Source organism: Brachyhypopomus gauderio, unplaced genomic scaffold (genome assembly GCF_052324685.1).
Source record: "Brachyhypopomus gauderio isolate BG-103 unplaced genomic scaffold, BGAUD_0.2 sc65, whole genome shotgun sequence".
NCBI lineage: Eukaryota > Metazoa > Chordata > Actinopteri > Gymnotiformes > Hypopomidae > Brachyhypopomus > Brachyhypopomus gauderio.
Genome location: NW_027506886.1, coordinates 814,405 through 835,185, shown reverse-complemented (window position 1 = coordinate 835,185; position 20,781 = coordinate 814,405). Strand labels below are relative to the sequence as shown.

Here is a 20,781-nt window from a genome sequence, read left to right as displayed (position 1 = left end):
TAAAAATGACTCGTGTACCGTCTTGCCGAAATAACCCTTGAGGCACTTCTCCGTTTTTGTAGATCACTACAGACATACGGCAGCGCTGCACAGACAGTCATACTGGAACCTCGGCCTCCGCTCCAATGGCAGCGGGCATCATTGCTCTAGCTCTGGAAGCCAAGTAAGACTCTGATCTCCATTAGCACGCACGCCATCCATCTAGGAGATTTAATGATGCTGTCCATAGCAATCATATTGCTTCTTGAGCTGCACCACAGAGCCTGTAGCTTTAAGATGGTGCCTGTTCTAATAAGAATAGGTTACAATGAGCATTTCACGCTATTAAGTTCCATTTTGTGAGACCTGAGCCGGCCTTGACCAGTGATGGGAAGAAACAGGACTCCTGCATTTCTCCGCAAGATTATTATTCTAGCCATGAGATTATGAAAATAATATTTATTACACACTAGTTGGAAAGATGTGTAAAGTTAATATTTGGATTCTAGAGATAAATGGATGCAATTAAACCTTATATAGAGTACCGATCTCGTAAATGTATAGAAGCTCATATATATATATATATATATATCATTTGCCTTCTTTGTCTGTTCTGAAGAGGTCAAGGTTTTTAAACTGAAACAGTCTTAGTATTGATTCATTTTGAACTGAAAAGCAAAAGCTTTTAAGTTAGGAGAACAATGCCTGCCTGTTTTACAGGAACTATGTTTGATGTTACACAGGAAATTTTTTGCAAAACCTCGGCATATGGCCACCATGTGATTGTGTGTTCCTGGCAAATCTTACTGACCCCCATCTTGAATTCCCTTCTTTTTTTTCTTTTTAAACATTGGCGCTATAAATGTATAAATATATATAAGAAGGGAATTTTAGTTTATATAAGGGACTTTATATCAGTGCATATCAGGGACTATGGAGATGCCAGGAAGATTCCCCAGACCCCCCAGATCACACTGCAATTCAGTTCTGATATGGTTCAGTTCTGAACTGCAACCAGTTCCAAAACGGCTCAGTTCTGATAAGCCTGTGTCGACTAGAGATGCTCTTTCTCCTTCTATTGCCAACAGTATTACTCGACATGGCCTTTAGCTGTTCAACACAGTCTGGCAACTGGCATGTTTGGAGAAGCGTACAATTTGTACAAAGGGGGAGGCGGTGTGTTACTTAATAATTTGATTACTCTGAGTACGAATCTGTCTGTTATATTCTTTGTTCATTTGTCCTATAGTCCTCATCTGACGTGGAGGGATGTGCAGCACATCATTGTGAAAACATCTCGTGCAGGCCACCTTAGTGCTCCTGACTGGAAAACCAATGCAGCGGGATACAACGGTGCCAGCTTTTTCATTCTTCTGAATTCTTCTTCTGAATTCTTCTTTGCCTAATATAGACCCCTGAGTATCCTCCCTGAACTGTTTTCCCATGGCCTGTGATCTGTGTAGCGCTCCTAAAGAAACCTTAAACCCAAAGTGAAGGGCTGAAGGTATTCACAGTTAAAGATATGAAGGCTGTTTATATGCGCAACCCAAAATTGAAATTAATCAGATTATGAAAGGAACTCGAGCTTGAAGTTCAGTCATGAAAACGGGTTTCTCCGATTATTTTAATCAGATTAAGGCCACAAACTCTTGAAAAACAATCCTAGTCTGTAACCACACCTAGACTGCATGGCTCCTTATTTGACGCAAGTGGTTGTAAAAGCCATTAGCCATGTGCTGCGTAGGACGTAAGGAGCTCCGTGGAATTTAGCCCCAGATTGTTGACCTTTCTAGTGAATTACTGGGTTGTTGTTTCGGCACTGTCAGCATGCGTTTTTTTTTATGGTCAACCACGGTGTCAGTAACTAACTTATAATTTATGGTCAAATGGTAACAGCCACTAAGCAATATATATTGATGTCACTATTCAAGTAGGCAGAGTCAGAATAACAGATTATACCTGATTTTGTGTGTGTGAACTATTGCCTAATATGGCTGCCGGTTAATGACATTGTAACAAAGGTTTGGAGAAAGACACATCCTTTGAGTGAAGCTGATATTAACACAAGTGCTTTTTAAAACACAAGAATCGTTTTTTCTTGAATTGTTTATTCAAGAATTGTTTGCATTTAAAATGTACTTAAGTATTAAAAATAAAACTGAAGACTGATTAAATTTATTTCAAAAACATTTTGTTGTTTACGGGTAAAGTTGCTCCCTTGTGAGATGCTTTCAGCACTTTGTTTTGCTCGGTTACATTATTCTCAACAGCTATTGGAGATTCCTCTCAGATTTAAAATGTACACTCCAAGTGTATGTCCTTTTACTGTGGTGCAGTAAATGTCTATCTACTTGTACATGAATATGTATGCTGTGTACTTTTGTAGTAAGCCATTTATATGGGTTTGGGCTCATGGATGCGGAGGCTATGGTGAAGGAAGCGGAGCAGTGGAAACAGGTCCCCTCTCAGCACATATGTGTAGAGACCGCTGACCGGCAGATAAGGTAGGGCTTACAGCCTTGTGTTCAGCTGTTATCCAAACGCTTGCTTCTTACCTTTATAAAATACATTATAGAATTTTTTTTTACCTAGCTTGGGTTTATTTCTGCACCGTAAAGTCCAATAGCAGATGATATGGACCTCTTCCATTTGTCTTTCTAAAGGACGATCCGCCCGGACCACGTGGTTCGGTCAGTGTACAAGGCGACGGGCTGCACAGATAATGCAAATCATCACGTCATTTATCTGGAGCACGTGGTGGTGCGCATCACCATCACTCATCCACGGAGAGGGGACTTGTCCATTAACCTGACTTCACCGTCTGGAACCAAGTCTCAGATCCTGGCCAACAGGTGCTTTTTTTTTGCTTTTTTCTTTTTTGAAAATACATTTTCAATCCCACAAAAGAACCATTGTTTTAGTGATCCCTGGGTGATGGGATACACAGCAAGGAATCTGTGTGGTTCAGCTTTGATTTTTTAACCAATTTCATTGAAAAAAAGTTTTTGGCAAACGTGCGGTCCCCAAGATTTCCATTACATTATAAAAATGTCAGCGTTTTTAAAATGATCAGGGAACTGTCGTATTTATTCCCAGTCTCCTGAAAGACCTGTCTGATAAATGCAGAGAAATAGTTTGAATGGCTTGGTTTACTTATGTGTTGTGTGGTGGTGCAGACTGTTTGACCACTCGATGGAGGGTTTCAAAAATTGGGAGTTCATGACCACCCATTGCTGGGGGGAGAAAGCTGCAGGAGACTGGATACTGGAGATCTACGATTCACCCTCTCAAGTCCGGAGTCAGAAAGCTCCAGGTAGTCACCAGGCATCGTGTTCTTAAACGCTATTGAGGAACTACGTTTGCCATTGGCCTGCAGTGTTTGTTTGCCAGGTTTCCCCCCCCAGATAGCTGACATTTTAATCTTTTAATATGTAGAATCCAAAAATACGTGCTTGTCTGTAGACAATTACAGAGTTGTGCTTTTTTTTTTTTCCAGGCAAGCTGAAAGAGTGGTCTCTGGTGCTTTATGGCACCTCCGTGCACCCGTACTCCTTCAGGAATGACAAACCCCGTTCAGTGGTGGAGCCTCAGGGTGAGGAGGAGTACATTGAGGAGTACGTGGGTAAGTCAGCTTTCCTTCCCACTGACATCAGCAGGGTTGCCAGGTCTTTTCCTGTTATGCGTTTTCTCCACTCGGTGCAGAGTTCCAAGGTTCCGTTCTTTGATGCTGTAAATCTGTCATCTGTTGCAAGGCCCCTGTGACCCAGAGTGCAATGAAAACGGCTGTGAGGGCCCTGGGCCCCATCAGTGCATCAACTGCCTGCACTACTTTCTCAAGTTCAAGAACAACACGAGGTACACTTCACGTACGCACACATGCCTGTATGATTTTGATCAGCTTTAAAGTAGAGGAACTTATAACTTCAAACGAATGTGGAATAATAAAAATAAAAAAAAAAGGGTAGGAATCTGATCTATGCTACGATTACCGAACTTTTTGCAACAAATTACAATTTAGCATTTTGAACATAAACAAACATGCTGTTGACTGTTGGAGGAGGAGACGTCAGATTGGCTACCATGTATGTCAATCAAAATACAACCATCAGTGCAGATGGACGATCCACTACTTTTTAATGTCATGCGATCTACCCACACTTCCTTCGTGATCGACCGGTAGGTCACGATCGACATAATGGGCACCCCTGTCGTAGGTTGTCTCCTGCTGACAGTACATCACCATAAACACCCAAATCTACACACAACACAACAATGGAAAGTTAAGGGCCCTAATAGTTCTAGGAGTGGATCAGCAGAATGAATGGACACTTCTCATATTACTGTATGATTTGTTGAATTGTAGAAACACATACATTTTATACATTTTATATCGCTATGTCAGGTTTGTTTGTGAATTTACTTAAGACTTTCAACCTCATGGCCATTATGTCTAGCACAAAGCCAACGCAAGCATGTCAAATTGTCTAGCCATCTCACGTCATCTATTCATGTAACAGTGTTTGAAGTGAGAGAGACTGATGAATAGTTCATTTTTGTTATATCCAAGTGTCTTATGAGTTATCACATTTTAGTTAGTTCTGCCAAATAGGTAAAAAAAACGAGTTCTTTAGGATTCCCACTGACTGATACTTAATCAAAAGTTGAAACGCTGTAAAATATTCCATATATGCTTAGCAATGAGTGCTGTTTATGCTTTTTCCAGTGAGTCTGACTAGCTTTGTTGAACAGAAAATGTTAGGATAAACGAACTTCCAGAAAATCAGCATGACACATGCTGGCAACAGCTGTGTGTCAGCGTGCCTTTCCTAACATGCTAACATCTTAGTTCCAGGCATTTCAGTGTTGGTGATGGATTCTATTTTGTTTGATAACTTTCTACACACATACACACACACAAATGCACGCATGCGTGCGTATGCACATGTGCACTTGACACACACATCTGCAGCTGATGAGTTTCTCAGCCTGTGACTTTTGCCTTTGTTTCTCGGGGAAAGGTTTTCCCTCATGGCTGTCAGCTGGTGAGTTGTCTGTCTCCCCTTTCCCCTGCTCTGTTTCCATCCCCGACCCTCGCCCCTCAGGATGTGCGTTCCCGAGTGTCCGTCTGGCTTTTTCCGGGACGATAAGAGACGCTGTAAAAAGTGTTCGCCTCTGTGCGAGTCCTGTCTCGGCAGTCGCAGCGACCAGTGTAACTCTTGCCGGCCTGGCCTCTACCTCCGAGAGGGATCTAACACGTGCGTCTACCCTTGCCCCGAGGGCTTCTTCCTGGACCTTGGCAAGTCACCACTGCCCTTTCCACAGCACCCCCCCCCATTACCCAAGACAGGATTAAGCATGAATCTGCCTTTTTAACACGAGGTCCATCCCTGTTATTATATCTTTCCCCTGCGCACTCCAGACCCTTAACCACAGTGCTAATAACATGCCAAACAGCCGGTGGGTTTTATTTAGTTCGGTGGGGTAATTGCAGTGTGGTTGAAGTTTAACTCTGCGGTTTCCATCATAGGTGCTAGCATGTGCCGGAAATGCAGCGAAAACTGCAAGATATGTTCCACGGCAAACGTCTGCACAGAGTGCAAGCCAGGCCTCAGGTAATCGCTCCACCGCCCAGCGCCTTGCAGCCAGTCGAGCACGTTCGTGCAGGCCCGCAACCCACACTGTCCCGCCAGCTTGTTGAATCTTCAGCCAAGACTTGGACCGAAGCGTAGCTGGAGCCTCCAACCTGTTTGTTAGCCTCATATCATTAGCGTGCAGGAACTGGAGAACCCAGCACCACGAGCGTGATTGAAGTCGTGTGCTTCCTCCTCCTGCGTTAAGGGCTCTTCTGGGATGGTCACTCTGGGCTCATCTTGAGAGGGAAGCATCCTTTATTACGTGGGGTTTCTGGCTATTAACATTTTGAAACTTGTGGCGAAACTACGTTCTCCGGAGGGTCATCACAATCCAGACTTTCCCGATGCGCTCTGAGATAGCATGAGGAGAAGGAGAAGAAAGAAAGGAAGTGAAACGGCTTCTAGCGCAGAGCGCCTGCTTAATGTGTAGCAGCTGTGTTCTGTGTGCGATTTTGAAATATGTTCCAGGAGTGACTTCTCTGTATCGCCAGTAAAGGTTTTTCACCCGCACATTTGGACTTTAATCCTTGCTTTGTTTAACTTTTTCGAACTTGTTGAGACTACTGCACATATAAAAGATGGGACTGAAACCTCACTTCTGAAAGTGTAATTCAAGGCTGCATTTTAAACAAACAGTAATAAGTTTTACGTTTCTGAGGGATGTCTGTGTAGTTCAAAAAGTGTGCAGTTCATTGTTATAGGACAGGTTAATTAGGTGGGTGTCCTTTCAAATCTACAAAATGGAAGTCTAATTTGTGTAGTAAGACTAAAAACAAAAGGATGTTGCTTGTTTCATACTGTCAGCATCAGCTTTGAGATCCCCCCCCTTCCCCTTCCTGTCCTAATGCTTAATCTGCCCTCTCTCTGTGTCTCAGTCTACAGGGGCATAAGTGCCAGATGACATGTTTGCCTGGCACCTACTATAATGGGCACAAGCGGCTGTGTGAGCAGTGCCATCCAGCCTGTGCTACCTGTGCAGGTGCAGACATCTTCTCTTCCTACATATCTCAGTGACTGTGTCAGCTTTTAATTATGGGATGATCGCAGAATTAACTTTTCTAAGCATTTTTGAAGCCATTTGTATACAGCAGCCATCCATGACTTTGTTTAGCATGTTTTGTCATTCACTCCCTAGGCCTGAACATTTTAATTGTATTTTTATGAGTTCATTATGTAAAATGTTCTACTTGGTGGTAGCGATGTAATTACCCTTAATTTCTTCCAGTATGTGTGTGGTGCTGCTTGAAAGTTCACAAACGTTCACACAGCACTACATACATATGTGAACTTCTTGAAGTTTAGATTTTTTTTCTGTTTTACCATGATTCTCTTATCACCATATGACCATTACCATTTTGTATATGAAATTTCAGGTTAATGTTGATCAATTCCATTTACTTGTGTTGAGGGAAATATGTTGCCAGCAGACTACATGAAACATTGAATTGAAGCATGTGCAAAAGTAAATGAACCACAGCTGCACTGGTTAAGTCAGTTCTGTAAAAGACTCACGTGTGAAACACGTGTAATCAATTAAGCGGACCAATCACATGAGACATCCTTGAGAAAAGATTTGAGCCACACTGATTAAAAGGGAGAGGAAACCAGCCAAACCACCATCATGCCAAGATGTAAAGCACACAGATCAATAATGCAGAGAGGAAAGGAGACATCCAAGAACATCAAGGTGGTGACAGCCCATCAGTCTGAGGAAAGCTACAAGATCATCTCCAAAAGATTCCAGCTCCATCCATCCACTTTAAGACAAATCATTTACAAATGGAGGGCACTCAGCATCACCGTAACAATGCCCTGAATTGGACGGCCATCAAAACATACACCAAGAAGCACCAGAAAAATAATCATTCAAGTAAAGGCCAACCCACACATCATTTCCAGAGAGTTGTAGACCTCTCTGGCAGCATCTGCGATAAACGTACATGTGTCTACAATTGGGTGAAAAATCAGTAGATATGGCATTCATGGGAGAGTTGCTAGAATTAAGCCATTGCTCTCGAGTAAGAACGTACCGGTAGTTGTCCGCTTAAAGTTTGCCGGAGAACACTTGGACAAACCAGTGGCTTTCTGCAAGTCCATTCTCTGGACAGATGAGTCTAAAATTGAATAATTTTGCAATAATCACAGGCACCATGTTTGGAGAAAAGGCCACACTGCAACAGTGAAGCATGGTAGTGGAAATGTGATTGTCTGGGCCTGCTTTTCTGACTCCGGACCTGGACACCTCCATATTATCCAGGGAACCATCAATTCCCAGGCTTCTCAACAAATTCTTCAACAGAATCTCCTGCCATCAGTCAGGGGTCAGGGAGTTGAAGTTCGGACAGAAATGGATTATGCAACAAGACAACGACCCAATCATTTCCAGCAAAACTATCAAGGAATGGCTTAAGAGAAAGAAGATTTGCACTCTGGATTAACCCAGTCAAGAGTCTGGACCTCAGTCCCATAGAAATGCAGTGGCAAGGTCTGAAGTGGGCGGTACATGCCAGATGTCCCTCCAACCTTTATCAACTGGTGGAATTCTGCAAGGGGGAGTGGGCAAAAATCCCTAAAAGCAGCTGTGAGACACTTGTTTGTGGTTGTAGAAGTTTGGTTGGAGTAACGGCTGCAAAAGGAGGTGCCACAAGCTACCAACTCAGAGTTCACATACTTGCCAGATCTTCAGGTTTTGGAGAGAGAAACTACTTTTGTTGAATAATTTTCCTGTGTGTCTGTGTATGGAAGGTGTGCTTTACTAATTGAGATTTGGATGTTAATTTCATAAACTTTCAAGCAGCACTGTGCGTGCATATACACTCATTGGCCACTTTATTAGGTACACCTTGATAGTATTGGGTTAGACCTCCTTTTGCCTTCAGAACTGTCTTAATCCTTCATGGCATAGATTACTGGATGTACTGGAGGTACTGGAAACATTCCTCAGAGACTGGTTCATATTGACATGAGAGCATCACGCAGTTGCTGCAGATTTGTCAGCTGCACATCCATGATGCGAATCTCCCGTTCCACCACATCCCAAAGGTGCTCTACTGGATTGAGATCTGGTGACTGTGGAGGCCATTGGAGTACAGTGAACTTATTGTCGTGTTCAAGAAACCAGTCTGAGGTGATTTGTGCTTTGACGTGCTGAGTTATCCTGCTGGAAGTAGCCGTCAGAAGATGTGTACACTGTGGTTATAAAGGGATGGACATGGTAAGCTGTGGCATTCACGCGATGCTCAATTAGTACTAATGGGCCCAAAGCATGCCAGCAAAATTGCAGTGTGCGCCACACCATTGCAGCACCACCACCAGCCTGAACTGTTGATACAAGGCAGGATGCATCCATGCTTTCATGTTGTTGACGCCAAATTCTGACCCTACCATCCAAATGTCACAGCAGAAATCGAGACTCATCAGACCAGGCAATGTTTTTCCAATCTTCTATTGTGCAATTTTGGTGAGGCTATGTGAATTGCAGCCTCAGTTTCCTGTTCTTAGCTGACAGGAGTGGCACCCAGTGTGGTCTTTTGCTGATGTAGCCCATCCGCCTCAAGGTCTTCTGCATGCCTCAGTTGTAACGACTGGTTATTTGAGTTATTGTTGTCTGGCCATTCTCCTCTGACTCCTGGCATAAACAAGGCATTTGTACCCTCAACTGCTGCTCACTGGATATTTTCTCTTTTTTGGACCATTTTCTGTAAACCCTAGACATGGTTGTATGTGAAAATCCCAGTAGATCAGCAGTTTCTGAAACACTCAGATCAGCCCGTCTGGCCCCAATAAACATGCCACGTTCAAAGTCACTTAAATCACCTTTTTTCCCTATTCTGATGCTCGGTTTGAACTGCAGCAGATCGTCTTGGCCATGTCTACATGCCTAAATGCTTCAAGTTGCTGCCATGCGATTGGCTGATTTGACATTTGTGTTAAGGATCAGTTGGACAGGTGTACCTAATAAAGTGCCCTGTGTGTGTGTACTGTATTATAATATATAAACAGTTCAGCACTTGCCAGAGATGCCATCTAATCCGTGCCTCTTGCATGGGGTCTTGTACGCAGGCACTGGTATGGAGGCGTGCACCAAGTGTGCAGAGGGGTACTACCTGGAAGAATGGCGTTGTGTCTCCAGCTGTAGTCCAGGATACTACATGTCCGAGCAGACTGCGGAAAACGGATATCTCCAGAAGTCCTGTCGCAAGTCAGTACCACGCCAAGCTCTCCCCCCAACTACGTCCTCTTCAAAGATGGTAATTACAGGCTTGCCAGTCCTCTGATGCCAGATTGCTTTGCTCTGGTTCCTTGCCCAGGTGTGATCATACATGCTACACGTGCACAGGCCCCGGGGAGACCAACTGCAGCGCCTGTGTAAATGGCTATAACCTGGAAAACGGCCTGTGTGTCGTCAGCACTATATGCAAAGATGGTGAGTACCATACATTCAGCTGCTTGCCTTCCTTCTGCCAATGAACTCTCATGCTTCTGTTAATTGTTGTGCACTCCTTCGTTGGTTTTTATCCCTTTTGCCAACTTTGTAGATCTGTTTTATTCCCATTTATATTTAACATCACTGGAGCGGTGAATTTTGGATTATCCTCTCCCATTTATTTATCATTTTGTTAAAAACATTAACAGTTTATAAATATTCTTGAAGTTTATCTGTGGCCAACAAACAAAAAGTTGTCCTAAAGTGACCGAAGGCTTCCTAAGTTGTATGACACTGTAATTCAAGTGCATTTTCAGTAATTGAAATTCATGTGAAGGCTTAATTTTTACAGTGGTGCAAACTAGTGATATTTGTAGTAAGTGCATTTTAAGCACATAAAGTGCACAATAACAAGTAAGGGTAGCAGTAATGATTTCTACTTCATTGAACCACTGTAAAAGTAATGGCCAGAAGTTTTTCTCTCTAAACGATGATCACTTTCTAAATGTTTGTTCTCTTTTTCCTTCCTATGACCTTTCTCTTCAAATCTTTTCATGTTGGATTCCGAATCACACATGGACGCTCCCCTTTCTTCGAACCATGTACTGGATTTAAAACCTGTTCCCTGTCACCTGACATGATTGCCTGCATCGTTTCCTGTCCGCTGCCCAATCGCCTGCTGTGTTTTACGCTCTCCTCTCTCCTCTTCCTCCTCTGTGGAAAGCAAATGAAGAATCATGGGCTGAGGGGAGTTTCTGTGTGCTGGTGAAGAAGAACAATCTTTGCCAGAGGAAGGTTCTGCAACAGTTGTGCTGTAGAACATGTTCTCTCAAGGGCTGAGCGAACGCTCCTGACCACATCTACCGCTCACATCCCGCTAATTTATATTTCCAATCGAGAAACTCTAATACAGGACAATGCCGAGAGGCTTCTCGGTGCCAGAACTACAACAAACCTACCTTTACCTGTGTGTGTGTGTGTGCGTGGGTGGGTGGGTGGGTGTGTGAGTGTGTGTGCATGTGTGTTTTGGAAGAAGCTGTTGAGGCGCTGCGACTGGGATCAGTAATAAAAAAACAAATCACAAATATCAGTATTTTGTGACCAAAGCATGGATGCCAAATGTTTGAATCTTTTGTTGTGTTTTGGGTCCAGAGATGATTGAGAGGCACACTGATGCCTCTCTGCTCTCGCTCCTAACTTTGAAAACCTGATGAAGCTGACTAAAGCGCAGTCTGTGCATTTTATAAATAAATCTGAAAGCACCACTGAAGCCCCTGTTATTCAGCTTCAGCCGTACCTGTGATCATGGGAAAGGCTTCACAGTAGAGTCGATCAGAGCATGGTTTCATCTGTGGAGGACTTCTTAACACTAGAACAGATCAGACCACAGTTTCATCTATAAACAGGACTCCTTAACAGTAGAGGCGATCAGTACAGCAGGGCCTTGACCCTGGGTTCAAGTGTTTTCTACCAGTAATGCTCAAATCCGCATGGTTGGGGCTGATTTAATGAGGTCACCACTTTTTACTGATTCTTTTGCTGTTTGGAAATTCATCACCTCTCTCGTATGTCTGTCTGGGCATGGTGTGTGTGTGTGTGTGTGTGTGTTTCACCATCAACATACATTACATATAAAATAGGATTTATTTTTAGTTGTATTTATTATGTAACAGGGTTCAGTTTTTTCCTTTTTTTTTTGAATCCCAGTTTTCCTTGAAATAGTCACTCATGGCAACCAATTAATTTGATTTGTCCTCATTCATTATATATATTACACACCATCACCTATACATCAAAGCCTCTCACGAGTAAGACAATTTTGAATGAAATCAAATTGTGCTAAACTTCACTGCACGGCCATTGCGTGTGATAGTAGTCTGTGAAGGATTGAAAGAAAGGGTTCAATGAGAAAAGGCTCACCATGAAAGGCCAAATGGTCCCCAGCGAAGCGTTATAATGGTTTTGTGTGTGGGCTGTGCTCTGCACTGTCTATATAACCTTCAATCAAACTTTCCTTTCATCCGTGAGTTCAACCTTCATTGCCTTTTTGTGACCATTTACGCATAAGTGAGTCATTTTGAAAGTCATTTTGAAGTAGTCAGTTTTTGTAGTTTTTTTTCTCCTATGGATAGGACTTCAAATGGCCACAACAATTTAGTGTATTATTCAGACTAGGTTTTAGAAGTAGTTTGTTAAAGAGTATAATACATAATCAATTCTCATATACTCTTAAAAAGTATTGCAGACAAAACTGGTGCTATTGATGGGGAACTGTTACAAATTTGTGGTTTTGGGGTGGGGGGTGGTGCTACATTGTTGTGCTGGATCCTCGGACACACACAGGATCCACCACGTATCTGTGAATCCATAGGAATTATTTCCTTAATATCCAGATGGAGACAAAGAAAACCATAACTGTATACATACTCCCTGCTACAGAATACCACCTTAAGATGATGGAGACTTCAGAATGGTCAGAATATGCTGAAAAATTGTTTAGATTTACTAATGGTACTAAGCAAAATGGACTAGTTTTGCATCCCTATGAGACGCATTTGACCAATCCACATGTGCTTAAACTAAGATTTCTATGTCTTTTATTTATGAATAATTGATTTATTTTGTTTTAGGCCATGTGGCTTGAGATGACATAACCTTTTATTTATAAAAATGATTTATAAAATGGTCAAAGTTCAGATGAGTCTTGTTATATGTGGGTAGGATTCTGTCCTGCCACTTTATTCTAATTGAGTATTCATAATGCAAAGAACATTATGATCATACATATTTTGCATACAGTACATGCAACATTACATAACTAATATTATATAGGGTTATATAAATCTTTGTGTAAAACTATCACACTTGTGTTCTGGAAATGCTTTGGGTTTTTTAATGTACATATGTATTTGATCACTATTAACCTAAAAATGTTTTGAGCCCAGTTTTGTTTGCTGTGGTGAGGGGGACGAGGATGTTTTTTTAATACAATTTTATACTTCTGTTTTTAGCCAACTGCCACAATATAGATAAGGATTTGTTGTAGTAAGGGCCCACAGAAAAGTGTTTTGTTTCATAGAGCGAACTGGACAGAACAGTTTACTGATCTTTTTATTAATGAACATAAAACTGAACATTTCAATAAAAACAAGGCTCTTCTGAGAGAGCAAATGAAATGCTTTTTTTGCTTTGCTTATTTAAATGAAGCACATTTGACTGATTTTTAACTTTCCTTTGTGTAACTCGAAGTATTTCTTACAATAGAGACAAATGTGTATTTTGTGGAATTACAACATGATGTACAAATACTTTTTTGTGGGACTACAAAACTGAATTGTTTTGTCCTGAATCCAGCTGTTCCAGTCAGGTTGCAGTGCGGGGATCCCTTGTCCCCTCACAAAAGGGCCTCTCTGTCTTGAAGGGAAGAATTCTCTGCTTGAGCAAGAGAATCCCACTTCCACAGCATGTAGCTCTTCTAGGTAGTTTGCACTGCAACTTATTTTGACTTGTAGCTGAAATTGTTGTTTGAATACTTGTGGTCCCCTTCACATTAAGAACACACCCCTCCCCACCCGGGTTTGCATGGCAAAATCATCAACTACAATTAAGATTGATCCCAACCCCCCCCACCCCCTATAGTGTGGGAAGTTATTGCAAGAAATATTTGAATATCTGCATATATGATGTACTGGAAAATCTGGAAATGTATTGAACCAAGTGCAGATTTATACCACTTTATTTGCAGTTAGGGATGTTTTGTTTGCATTTAGGTTAGGGTTATTGAGATTAATTTCATAATAGCTGTAAATTGGCTGGCTAAAATAGTACTTCAGTTGTGCCTCAATGTGCCAGACAACCTTGTTTTTCCTCTTGATCATTTTTCACATGTATTCTTTTAGCCAGAGTACCTCTCTTTCTTTTATATGTATTAAGTGGGAATCTATTCTCATAGCAGTCCTGCTCAGTGGTGGTGCTATTCTAAGAAATACTTGGTTTGTGTCCAGATAATAACCTCCCCCTTCTTTCTACTGGCCACAACGATTGAATTTGTTTAACTCCATATGACTGTTGAGCCCCCCCCCCCCCCCCCCTTTGTTTAGTTTTCTGTTTTATGCCAAAATACTTCAGATATCCTTTACCTAAATATACCAGTTCAAAATGCCACATTTTGAAAACATATTTATGAAAACATGTAATTCTTTCAGAAGCCTTTTAGAGAAATTTTCAGTTTATTTGTGCTCATCTTGTGTATGTCAATGATGAATATGAGAACATCTGATGAATGATATTCAATGGACTCTTAAGTTGTCACTCAAGGGTTTTCTATACTTTCTGGGAATGGCATGACATTAGCTTTGGACCATATATTCCAGCTCTTTAAACCAAATGACCAGCAAATTAATTAGGGTCAGATAGGGTCACAGAGGTTGTCAGTGGGTGTTCTATTTAGGAGCACTGGAATTCAATAGGGTGCATCAAAGTGTAAGGCTGAGGTCAGAGGGAAGGTCACCTTGCTGTAGACCTCCCGCTCTCTTTATGGGAACACTCCCAGCTGCTCACGAATGCGTGCCTTGGCTTGGGGTCAGAGGTTATGTTGAGTGTCTTTAGTCTCCCTCAGGGCCCCACTGCGTTGCACTAATGTTTTGATGGCTCTATTTATGTAGAATGGTAGCAGTTTAATGTTTATTACTTAAAATAATTCTGCAACAGATCGTACTACATTTATTTTTATGTCTGGTATTGGCAATCGGAGATTAGGGCTATAGCTAGACAGCCCCAGCTACGGGAAGCATGGGATGCATTTACCGCACAATCTCTTTTTTAAGGCCTTTTTTTTTTTTTTTTTTTTTACAGACGATTCAATTAATGCTTGATCACTGGTTCCCCAGGCTCAGTGCAGTCAGAGCTTGACATTCTGCATCCATAGCTTCTAAACCAAAAACCTTGGTAAATGTGAACAATTACATTCCTACTCATAAAAATGCCCTTGGGTTAAATGTCAAAGTTGTTCTGAGAAAACACCCAAGGTTTGTGGACACTATGCTCTGGTTTTATAATCTTTATGTGACTTACATGATCATGATGTGGGGCTTGCATGCACTGGAAGTGTATTAGATTGTTGTATGTGGAATTTGACTGCTTTTGTCTGGAATCTGAAACATGAATCAGTTTGGCGTACTCCCATAGCCCTTTTATAAAGCTTTAAGCATGAGAAAAGTTAAAACAAAGGTAAGCTTTTCCTGACATTATCTGTAACTTGTCAGCATACATCAGTTGTTTAGTGTGTGAGGTACGATACTGTATTTGAAAACATTTTAAAATGGAGGAATTTAAGAACACACATGATCACTGTATTATGAGTTTGTAAGTTAATTGTGTATAGATGATTTTTCAAACTGAAATTTGAAATGATTTCCTTAATTTGTTCTCTAGATGAGTATGAATGTGAAACTGGAGAATGTAAACCATGTGATGTTACTTGCTACACGTGTAAAGGACCAACGAGTGATGACTGCCTCTCCTGTGTATTCACCAGGTAAACTGACTAGTGAGACTAAACCAGATCCTACATACTGGTTGACTGTAACCACTGCACCAAGAGGCATTGATCGAACTTGTGTCTAAGATACAAGTTTAATTTGACAGTGTTCAACATCCAAGATGAGATCTTGTGGATTTGTTATGCACTTGTCTGTTTTGCAGAATATTTGACGAGGGGCAGTGCGTGATTGAATGCGGTTCTGGAAAATATCAGAGGGACGGACGGTGTCATCCTTGTCACTATACATGTCAGGAGTGTGACGACGAGGGTCCTGACACATGCACCGCTTGCAGTAACGGTAGCAGCCACTAACATTTCAAGTCATGCCACTACACTAGACTAACTTTAGGTATAATCAACTTTAGGTATGATACAGAATCCAAAAAATGCTCCCAAACTAAACAAATAATTATCAGTGTAAATGTAGTGTCCGAATTACCCCAAGTAGCTAACTTAGCTACGTGACTTGAACGTTAGCATAGCTGGTTAACATTAACAATAAATACGGTTTGATATTTACTGAGTAAGCGGTTTTTGGAAACATTTTAAGCTACATTTGTCAAACGTTTTTACCACAGAAACAAAGCAAAACTTAACGTTAGCTATCTAACTATATTTGCTTGAATAGGTTAGTTTAGCTAGCTAGCTCCATAGCTGTGTGACATATATGCTTTACAGAATATTTAATCTTACAGTTTCAGTATAGAAATATAGCTACCTAATGACTCTATATTTTCAGTGTTTTCCTATAATCTTTTTTATTGTTTTAATTTATGATAGATAAGTTTGGAGTGGAGCGCTACCTGTTTGCCCGTGGTTGCCGTGACAACTGTCCGGACGGACAGCGTCCTTCCTCGCGGAGCACGTGCGAACCGTGCTCCGCAAACTGCCTCGCGTGCGCCACAGAGCAGCGTTGCACCCGCTGTGCTGCCAACTTTTACCCCAAAGATGGGACGTGTGTAAAACTGGAATGTGCAGTGGGTATGTTCTTGTGTTGTAGACTGTTGCTCGTCTTCCAGAAGCCCTTTTTCAGATAAATTCATCATGAGTATTTTTTTTTAAGTAAAGAATTTCAAGTACCCCCCCCGTTAATCAGTATCAGGAAAATCTAGTTTTTGTGTAAGCTGGTCATAAGATGTACTGCAGTTGATCTTATCTCCTGTACGTTATTTAAAGTGAGCTGAGTTTGAATGAGATACATAGATACATACCAAGATGCAGACTTTAGTGTTGGAGACAGTGGAGGAACACAAATTCTTATCATTAGTGGCAGACGTGTATAAACAGATACTCTGCTATGGCCCGGGGGTGTAGTTCTGTAGCTCTCTTACCGACCAACACACAGCTCTCATCCTGCTCCGATTCTTTTTACATAATGGAGTCTTATAAGTACTCTCTTTTAAACTGTCTCTAAAAGACTGCTCTTTGAGACCTTCCTCTGTGCTCTGATCTTTGTGCTCTGTACAGATGAGTTGGAGGACACCACAGATAATGAGTGTGTTCCCTGTGAAGAGGGATGTCAGAAGTGCCTCAGTGGTAGGTACAGCAGCAGTATTTCTGATGTGATTTATAGACATCTGCATAGTTCTACATCAACACATGCAGCACTTTTAGTAGCTGTTGCTGTGTATAATTCCTGTCCATACAGCACTGTCAAGCAATTCTGATGCTCTGGGGAGAACACACAGAGGGAGGGGCATATGAACCTGGAGCCCGATTGGTCGGTCTGTTGCTTAGTGAAGGTGGAGAGAGGGACCTGCTTCAATAATTAACATTAGCTCCCTCCCTTTGAGAACATGGGCAACTATTTTTCCAAGATTCCAAGCAGTAAATGCCATCTGGTAGAGCTGTAATTCAAACCTGTACTGGACCACTTCTTCATCTGAAGCAGTGTTTTTATTGGATGAGTTGCTGTTTTTTGAATTAACCACATTTTCATATGGCATGGCTTTCTATTTCAAGGAGTTTGAATTGAGTATAATGTGAATCTGTCTCAAAAAGGACTCGTGTTGTGTCCCTGTAGCCATCGTTAGGCCCTCTTGCTTGTCTGACGGTCTCACACCACTGTTTTCATGATTAGAGGAGCTATCTTCAGCTTGCTTGTGTGTGTGTGTGTGTGTGTGTGTGTGTGTGTGTGTGTGTGGTTAGCTAGATGGGGGTCCTATCTCACAATATCTCTCATTGGACTCTTTTCATCCACTTAAATCTGAAGCTGAAAAGACGCTAAAGATGAAAAGATGTCACACCATGTTGCGTGCAGACCATCAAAGCACCAGATCATGCTGGTGGTGCTGAAAAGTGTGTAATCAGGCACTGCTTGAATAGATCAGACTGTGATGTGTGAGAGTGTGTCTGATAAGAAGTGCTCCTCAGGTTTCCTCATGCTACTCCTCTTGGTCTAATCTGAGAAGAACTTTAGGGCTCATTATAACTGACGCAAATGTGGCTTCTTCATCTAAAATGTATTATTTCTGTTAGTAGCGCCAACTGATATATAATCATGCCAACGGACACATCAGCGTTTCATGTGCTGGACTCTGTGACTCTATTTAAACTACCTTGAACAAATAATCCCTTCACGGTTTGCCATTTGCATGTTTGCGATGCAGTCACTTCCACATGTACTTTATAGACCTGGACTTTCTTGGAGTCCAATTCATTCTGTTCAGTTAATTAGACGTGATCGTTTGTATTTGGGCCTCTGTATGGTAATATAATTTTGCTCGAATAAAATCACTTATGCTGGTCTTCTAGGGTTGGAATATGTTAGTCTGCCCCCTGTTGGTAAATGAGAAATCGTATGCTGAATGCGGTATTAATTAACCAAGCTGTCTAAGCCAATACGTTTTGGCCCAGTGTGAAATGTGGGTTGCAGGTATAATGCTGCATGAATGTGTAATGCTCTGATGGCATTATAGAAGTTGATGTTCAGAGGGCTCTTGCCATAGTTTGGTTCCAAGCATAATCTAATACACGTTGACCATATTATTTCACTAGTTATGGCTTATTTTTGTTTTTGTGATTTTTGAGAGAGGATAAAACTATAGCCAAAGGACCGTCTCTAGATTCAACGGTCATTCACTCAAATATTTTAGTTCACTAATGTAAAAAATGTCTCCTTTTTCCATCAGTAAATCCACAGCACTGCATATCATGTTTGGAACACTATTACCAGTAAGTCTGATGTGTTTTAACGCCAGTACCAAGGAAATCTAATTCCCAAGGTTTCATGTCTTCATGCTTACTACATGAATAATGTTTTGCTTCTCCAGCTTGGAGTCAACCTGTCACAAGATCTGCCCGGAGAGAACGTTTGGAGATGACGCTAGCATGACGTGCCGTCAGTGTGACGACCAGTGCATTACCTGCGACGACTCCGAGTGTTACCTTTGCGAAGAGGCCTTCTTCCTGTCCGCAGGTGGGAAGTTACAGACAAACAGAAAGACCCGTTGACGAGTCTGAGAGACGAGAAAAGCAACAGCACAAAAAACAACAGAGCTAATACACATCGAGCCGCGTACACGTGAGGTGCCTGGTTGCTAATGTCGGCTTTAAGGGGATCACGTGCGTGCGTATGGCTTCTCTGTTTGCAAAGTGTGGCGACACCACCACCAGCAGCAGTGTGTGCTGCTAAAAGTCCATCAACCTCCCTCTGAAAATTTTATAAAAGCATAATAAAATGAGTTTTTTTAGCCAGTAAAGTGTTTGTAGATCAACTTGAAGCTTACTGTGGTAATCAGGATTTTAGTGAACCTCCGCCTTCTGTGATCATCTGAGGGCAAGTTCCCGATCGTTCACTCCCAGATGGCACGTGCGTGAGCCGCTGCGAGGAGGGATTCTACGGTGACTCTACGGGCTCGTGCGAGCCCTGTCACCACAACTGCCGCTCGTGCGGCGGCCCGGAATACAGCGACTGTGACTCGTGTGAAGACGGCATGCGCTTGGTCGACGGGCAGTGCGTAGACGTCAGCAAAGCCATCACCTGCCCCCCCCTGCACTTCGTTAACAGTGAGTGGTCTCCTCGGAGATGGTCGGTCGGGTCTGGGTCAGCTGGAAGTTTCCAGTGGCCCCTTTGGAGTGTGAGGTACTTTAATCCAGGTGTGAGGTACTTTAATCCAGGTTATGGATTCTAATGAGTATTTAGGTTCTGGGTGTGTGACTAGACATCTGTTGGTGTGGTGATAGAAAATGATACAGTTGGACCTTTTAAAAATGACTGCTTACTGTGTCTGTGTTTCTCTCTGCGCCTCTGTGTGTGTGTGTGTGTGTGTGTGTGTGTGTGTGTGTGTGTGTGTGTGTGTGTGTGTGTGAATATAGGGCAGGGAGTTTGTCAGCCGTGTCATTTTTCCTGTAAGTTGTGCTTTGGGTCTCGTTATGACCAGTGCAGTGCCTGTAAGGAAGGTGAGTGGGTTAATTGCCCATATTTACCATAGAGAGATGCTGGCTCAGCCTGAAATATAACTGTGTGTGTGTGTGTGTGCATGTGTGTGTGTGCCTTTGTTCACCTGTGCCTGCTCATCTGTCTCTCCACAGACATGTTTTTAGTTGCAGACACACATACATGTGTACCATCCTGCCCTTCTGGCACTTTTGGGAACAGGACAAGTGGGAACTGTGAGACCTGCCTGTCAGGCTGTCACTTCTGCCAGGAAGCTGATCACTGCATCAAGTGCCTGCCAGGTCGCTACCTACAGAATGGCTCGTGTGTTGCGGAGTGCCAAAAGTGTGTACAGCATCTCTCTCTCTCTCTCTCTCTCTCTCTCTCTCTCTCTCTCTCTCTCTCTCTCTCTCCATCCACCTTTCTTTTTTCCACACCATCTCACTTGTCTCCCTCCATCCAGGGGTTACCCTGACGACGGGGTGTGTCGCAGCTGCGCCTCGCACTGTTCCTCGTGCGAGGGCGACGCCCAGCACTGCCTGAGCTGTGAGCTGCAGTACCTGCTGCACGAGCACGCGTGCGTGGACCACTGTCCCCAGCGCTACCACATCAGGGCCGACGCGTGTGAGCGTTGTCCCGACGGCTGTGCGGACTGCGACGGAAGAGAGCAGTGCACTGGTGAGCGTCTCTGCTCCACTGCATTGGGTAAAAGAGAGAGGGGGGACAGGAGAGAGGAGAGAGGACTCACTAGAGAAGGTGCAGGTAGTCCTGCACAGCTGTATATTAGGGAGCCTCTCCAGCTCCTCGTAAATGAAGGCATGCT

At 42.6% G+C, this 20,781-nt stretch overlaps 1 protein-coding gene and 1 long non-coding RNA gene across 5 annotated transcripts in view; one reads left to right on the top strand and one right to left on the bottom strand.

The window, feature by feature from the left end:
• pcsk5b (proprotein convertase subtilisin/kexin type 5b) overlaps positions 1–20,781 on the top strand; it is a 40,183-nt gene that overhangs the window by 11,459 nt on the left and 7,943 nt on the right. For 2 of the 4 annotated variants that reach the window (XM_076989086.1, XM_076989087.1), the window contains exons 9-30: positions 63–163; positions 1,229–1,332; positions 2,366–2,483; positions 2,643–2,831; positions 3,156–3,292; positions 3,476–3,601; positions 3,732–3,834; positions 5,082–5,275; positions 5,507–5,591; positions 6,488–6,591; positions 9,675–9,813; positions 9,923–10,038; positions 15,472–15,574; positions 15,742–15,878; positions 16,361–16,561; positions 17,048–17,116; positions 18,712–18,754; positions 18,853–18,998; positions 19,385–19,588; positions 19,898–19,981; positions 20,114–20,303; positions 20,422–20,636. In XM_076989086.1, coding sequence (XP_076845201.1) covers positions 63–163; positions 1,229–1,332; positions 2,366–2,483; positions 2,643–2,831; positions 3,156–3,292; positions 3,476–3,601; positions 3,732–3,834; positions 5,082–5,275; positions 5,507–5,591; positions 6,488–6,591; positions 9,675–9,813; positions 9,923–10,038; positions 15,472–15,574; positions 15,742–15,878; positions 16,361–16,561; positions 17,048–17,116; positions 18,712–18,754; positions 18,853–18,998; positions 19,385–19,588; positions 19,898–19,981; positions 20,114–20,303; positions 20,422–20,636 — 2,908 coding nt within the window. Of the gene's footprint in view, positions 1–62; positions 164–1,228; positions 1,333–2,365; positions 2,484–2,642; positions 2,832–3,155; positions 3,293–3,475; positions 3,602–3,731; positions 3,835–5,081; positions 5,276–5,506; positions 5,592–6,487; positions 6,592–9,674; positions 9,814–9,922; positions 10,039–10,762; positions 13,215–15,471; positions 15,575–15,741; positions 15,879–16,360; positions 16,562–17,047; positions 17,117–18,711; positions 18,755–18,852; positions 18,999–19,384; positions 19,589–19,897; positions 19,982–20,113; positions 20,304–20,421; positions 20,637–20,781 lie in introns of those variants that run through there. The other 2 variants (XM_076989089.1, XM_076989088.1) reach the window with 2 other exon arrangements.
• On the bottom strand, positions 5,577–11,409 carry LOC143490379 (uncharacterized). Its single transcript, XR_013124954.1, has 3 exons — positions 11,336–11,409; positions 10,671–10,752; positions 5,577–5,963 (listed from the first exon to the last, which is right to left on the bottom strand). It is a non-coding gene; the product is annotated as an uncharacterized LOC143490379 (long non-coding RNA).